Source organism: Populus alba, chromosome 14, assembly GCF_005239225.2.
Source record: "Populus alba chromosome 14, ASM523922v2, whole genome shotgun sequence".
Taxonomy (NCBI): Eukaryota; Viridiplantae; Streptophyta; class Magnoliopsida; order Malpighiales; family Salicaceae; genus Populus; species Populus alba.
The window spans coordinates 14083759-14089446 of NC_133297.1; the positions used below are offsets into that span (position 1 = coordinate 14083759).

General features: G+C 36.0%; 1 protein-coding gene across 1 annotated transcript; it reads left to right on the top strand.

Annotated features, from left to right (window-relative positions):
• Positions 1 to 937: 937 nt before the first annotated feature.
• Positions 938 to 4202, top strand: LOC118040671 (transcription factor bHLH78). Its single transcript, XM_035047673.2, has 8 exons — positions 938 to 2329; positions 2413 to 2625; positions 2728 to 2793; positions 2947 to 3015; positions 3097 to 3168; positions 3267 to 3494; positions 3587 to 3665; positions 3765 to 4202. Exons 1-8 carry the CDS (start codon positions 1388 to 1390, stop codon positions 3800 to 3802), a joined length of 1707 nt encoding a protein of 568 aa, XP_034903564.1. The 5' UTR covers positions 938 to 1387; the 3' UTR covers positions 3803 to 4202.
• Positions 4203 to 5688: the final 1486 nt, after the last annotated feature.

Sequence of the window (5688 nt, forward strand, 5' to 3'; positions counted from 1 at the left end):
TTAATATTAATAGACAAAAATCGATCCACATATACTTATGGTCGGGAAATGAAAAAACTTTTAGCAGGATCAAACTAAATTATTAGTACAAAAGAGGTGCTTGGCACCCTTTAGAGAGGGGGAGGGGGAGGGGGAGGGGGGAATCGAACCACCGCATCCATGCCATAAAAAAGAAACCCTAAAAAAGAGAACAATATTTAAAACTATTCTAGATCTGAAGACTCCCATCTTTTCATATTAGATCCAAACAACTCCTAACAACCTCACAGAGAGCAGGAATAATAAAGGTATCACCTAAAGCAATCAATCATAATTAACCAACAAACTATAGAACATAGATTAGAAAAATCTCTTCCATCCTTTTTCCCTCTGCATTAATCATTGGCGATTAGCACCATATGACAGCGAAACACTGCAAATGCTCTGTGCCAACAGAAAGCCACAACCACCTTCCTCTGTACACGAAGAAACACCACAGAAATTTGGCGTCGAGGCTTTTTAGTTTTTACAACCTCCCTCCATCAGCTAAACAATAAGTAGAAAATGGTTTTTTATATATATATTTTTTAATTTACCACTAAGAACCTCTTTCTGAGTGGAGTCTCGTTCAGACAAAAACATTGAAAATTCAATGAAGAGATGGCAGACACTCTCTGGTTTGACGTTTAAGGCCCGGCATCCCCACTTCCCCCGTCTTTAACGGAGTTCTAACCAGAGATTACTATGGCAGTAATATAAGAACAGTGATTATAGATACGCTAATGCTTGGAGAGGCACATTCTGATAATGATGTCAAAGCAATACATGTTAGACTGTAGCTTTTTTATAGTTTTATGACAGCAAACCCTATCATGTTTTATGTTTTACTAGGGCTACATTAACCTTGAAATCATAATGTTATAAATAATTATGGAAAAAAAAAAGGTCAAACAGACATTTTCTTTCTTTATCTTTCTTGCTTCCTCTCCACTTTCCTCCGCACTCTCCTCCTCCTTTTCTTTTTCTCTGCTTTTTTTGAGCTCATACACACAACACTCTTTCTCGCTGTCTTTTCTTCTTCTTCTTCTTTTAGTTTCTTTTTTCTATTCCTGAATTGAGTGACCTTCAAGAACTCTTCTTATCATCATTACATGTCCTTTAAACTCCACCCTCCTTTCACCTTTGCTTCCTTACATGTCCTAAAGCAAAGCAACGCACCTCCCTCAAGATAGATTTTTTTTTTTTTGCCGGGCAAATTAATTTCCACTCCACTATAAGTCTTTTTTCTTGATTCTTAGTTTTGACTCCAATTCTTCATCTGGGTCATCTAAACTTTTCTTAGATTCACTTCAATTTTACCTCTCTTGTTATCAAGATAATTGCTTGTTACTTTCTTTCCTTTCATCTCATGGAAAAAGATAAGTTGTTTATGAGCGAGGGAGCGAACACAGCAGCAACCATTTGGAATTCTTGCAGTTTTGGAATGGAAATGCAAGCCAATGAGCTGAGTTGTGGTCCAGAGAAACTTGTCAATTGCTTTCTCAATCCCAATTGGGACAACTCATTGGATCAGAGCGATCCCTTTGAGTCTGCTTTGAGCTCCATTGTCTCATCACCTGTTGCATCCGTTGCCAATGCAAACGCCAACGCCGTTCCTAATGCTGGCGTTGGTGGTGACGGTTTTATGATTAGAGAACTTATTGGAAGACTAGGAAACATTTGCAATTCTGGAGACATTTCTCCACAATCTTTTGTTAACAATAATAACAATAGCACTAACACTTCTTGCTATAGTACCCCTTTGAATTCCCCTCCAAAGCTGAATCTTTCGATGATGGATTCGCAAATGAGAGGAAATCTGCCAATTCCTGGGAACAGCGTAGTAAAGCATCCAGGTTTAGCACCATTTCCAGCTGATTTTGTAGAGAGGGCTGCACGATATTCTTGCTTTGCTAGCAACAATCTTGGAGGCCTCAATAAACAATTCGGATTGAATGAATCCGAATTGATTAATAGGTTGATGCCACGAGTAGAACCTGGTAAGCTCTCGAGAGTTTCGAGTAACAATTCAATGAAGGTCACTGTATCGCAAGCAAATGTTCAAGAAAGCAACAAGAGCTCACCCCAGGATGGGAGTTTGAATTCTGATAAAAAATTCAGTAGGCAGTCAAGGCCTTCAACATCAGAGAATGGAGATTCCAGGGAGGAATCTTCAGTGTCTGAGCAAGTCCCAGGTGGGAAATTGAGCATGAAATCCCAGAATGACGCCAATTCCAGGAAAAGAAAATCAATTCCCAGAGGAAAAGCCAAAGAAACTCCCTCTTCATCTCCATCTGCTTCTGATGTCAAGGTAATGTACACAATTCTGTTTCTTTCTATGGAAACGTCTGTTGAGATTTTCTTTGAAAAACTAATGAGTTAGCTTCATTTCAGGTTGCAGCAGAGAATGATGACTCGAAGGCAAAAAGAAGCAAATCGGATGAAACTAATGGCAGTGACAAGGATACAGCAAAGGAAAAGGAAGAAGAAAATGGAAATCAGAAACAGAACAAAAATAATTCAAAGCCGCCAGAGCCACCAAAGGATTATATCCATGTCAGAGCCAGAAGGGGTCAGGCTACAGATAGCCACAGTCTTGCTGAAAGAGTACGGATTTATTAAACTTTGTTCTGTTATCTATTTACGGGCGCTGTGATAGATTTGTATTGACATCTCCTTTTATTTTTTATGCTGTTCTTGAATGGCCAGGTTAGAAGAGAGAAAATCAGTGAAAGAATGAAGTTCCTCCAGGATCTTGTTCCCGGATGCAATAAGGTGTTTATATTATGCTAAAAATGACTGTTTTATTTCTTTTTAAAAAAAAGAAGAAGAAAACTTCAACAAAACAGTATACTTGTGTAAAGAAATTGTAGAGATTAGAAGGAGTGAAATTTTCTAAATTTTGGCTTGAATGTTGTTGACTTGCAGGTTACTGGGAAAGCAGTGATGCTTGACGAGATTATAAACTATGTACAGTCATTGCAGCGCCAGGTTGAGGTAATATTCAGATTTGCAGAGGTCCCTCAATCTTTTTAATGTGGGATTGATTAATTTCTGATTGGATTCTGCCATTTGCAGTTTCTGTCCATGAAGCTGTCATCTGTGAATCCGAGAATGGAGTTCAACATGGAAACTCTGTTGTCCAAGGATGTAAGTTGATCTTTCAACTTATTTTACTGCTCTGTCTCTGTAACAGCTGGTCTGAATTTTTCATGTCTAATGATCACTGCAATCAATGTATATTGCAGATTTTCCAATCCCGTGGATCCATGCCTCATAGTCTTTATCCATTAGATGCCTCCTCGCCGGCATTCCCTTATAGTTACCAATCGCAGCAAGGGCTGGCCCTGCAAAATGGCATGCCAAGCAATGCAGAAACCCAGTTCTCCATGAACCCATTAAACGCTGCGTTGCGGCGAAACCCGAGCATGCATCTGCCACCCCTTGATGGTTTTGGCGATCCTGCTGCTCTCCAGGTAACTGGAAAGGAAACATGCCATCAATCCCAATTCATTTTGGATGGCCTCCTCTTGCATATTCTCATCACAGCTAGAATTTTGTTCTTCAGGCCTCAGCCATGTGGGAAGACGACCTTCAAAGTGTTGTGCAGATGGGATATGGTCAGAATCATCAGGAGAGCTTTCAAGGTAAGCAGGTTTCCAGGAAAAAAGTGTGGTTAATTCATAGGTTTTGAAGTCTGGTAGCTTCATAGTTCAAGATTTAAATCCATAAATTGTTTGATGCAGGCTCAGTGCCCTCAACTCACATGAAAATTGAGCTATAATTAACCAATAAACAGTCTCTGATCCCACTGAGGCTCCCCCCAGGAGAGAGAGAGAGGCCTGCCTCAGCATGTACAGCCAGGTTCCAGAATTCGCATCCCTCTTTAGCATGGAGAAAGACACCATTTTTTTTGTTTCAAGTGATCTAAGAAACTGATTCTTTGGATAATTCTTATATAGAACTCCTTACATTGTAAAATCTAGAACTAATTGCAGTGCTATCCAACTATTCTACAATATATAGCCTACAGTCACATTTAAGGAAGAAGTGTGCTGCAGAGTTGAGAGAAGTTTTTTTGTAATCTTTTTTTTTTTTTTTAATTTTCCCTCCAACTTTTATGTGTATTTGTATTGCCTTACCATTGAGAAATGTTATCAGATATTCATTGAGTTTACACTAAACTCCATTGTATTTCTTATTTATTTTTAATTCTGCTTTAATTTTATTATTTTCTACAGATTGCAGATTATTGCCTCTGACTTGCTGAAGTTTAACAAAGCAACGAGCCGTTAATATCCAATATTTGAAGAGTTAATCATCTATAACTTGGTCCTTGTAGTTTCAAAAAAACTTGTTTAATTCCTGTATTTTTAAACTTGATAAATAATTAGTCATTCAGACATGCTGTTTGGAATTACAATTCATGAAAATTTAAAAATAAAATCACTTAAAATTATTATTTTTAATATATTTAGATTGTTTTTATGTACTAATATTAAAAATGATTTTTTAAAAATAAAAAAATATATTATTTTAATGTATTTTCAAACAAAAAATATTTTAAAAATAATCGTTATTACACAATTAAACACCGTATTTAATCAATCTCACTTTCTTTTTTAATTTATTTCATTTTTTTTTTCAAAAAAAAAAAAAAAAAAATGAAAGACAATGGGTCAGCTATTAAAAAAAAACCTATTATTATATTTCCAAACACCTTTTTGATCTTACATTCCTTTATTTTGTTTTTTATTTTTCAAACAAATAGGAAAAAAATAAAACGAAAGAGAGGTGGGTGAGAGGGGAGAGTTTTATATATTTTCGAACAAAAACTACTAAATGAAGGATATTGGTCAAAAGACTATATAATTATTTGCAATAATAGTACAGGGATTGATTAATCGGTTTTATTAAACTAAAGGGACCGGTCCATAATCAACTCATGTCAGAAGCAGTTGCAGGATAAACCAAGCTTGTAAGAACATTTTCCTAGACTTTCTGAGGAACCAAACAAGAGCTTAAAAGAGTTAAGTGATAAAGACAGTAGCTAGCTGGAGAGAAATCGAGAAGGGGTGGGGCCCAGGCATTGCAAAGAGAGAGATGTAAAGGGAAATCGCGTGACTTAAGGGAAAATAGATTCTTAATTGTGACCAGCTGTTAAGTGGGGACAAAGGGCTTCTTAAGTCCATTTGATGGTTAAGAGAGATTTCTTCTTTCTTTAGCTGGAATCCAATGTCATTTTGGAATTCACTGTGCTCCAAATTGACCCAAAGCTTTAATATTTTTCCAGCCTGTCTCCTTTTTTTCTTTTGAAAAATTATCACTAATTAATGGGAGTTATAATTAAGGTTGTCAATTTCATTCCTGTTGGCATTTTATTTTTTTAATTGATCAATACATTTTGGTTTTGGAGTATATTGATATGCTGTTTTGAACTATATATATATATATCAATTAAAATAAAAAAAATTAACCTAAAATTATATGATTCAAATTTCAAATATAATTTTAAAATTTAAATATTTTTATTGAGTAACCACTACTAGATCATTGGCCCACACTATGTTGTGGGTTCGGATCAATTTTATTTAATGTAAAAAAATATATATTGGCATAACTAACTTTTTTCTGGTAGAAAAAAAAATGTGTAGGAGTTAACCCGATTGA

What these genes read in the sequence shown, in the direction of transcription:
- LOC118040671 (XM_035047673.2), top strand. Translation starts at nt 1,388, where the DNA reads ATGGAAAAAGATAAGTTGTTTATGAGCGAGGGAGCGAACACAGCAGCA. An exon ending in AAACTCTGTTGTCCAAGGAT is followed by an intron (nt 3,169 to 3,266) that starts GTAAGTTGATCT and finishes TGTATATTGCAG; the next exon opens with ATTTTCCAATCCCGTGGATC. An exon ending in TCATCAGGAGAGCTTTCAAG is followed by an intron (nt 3,666 to 3,764) that starts GTAAGCAGGTTT and finishes TGTTTGATGCAG; the next exon opens with GCTCAGTGCCCTCAACTCAC.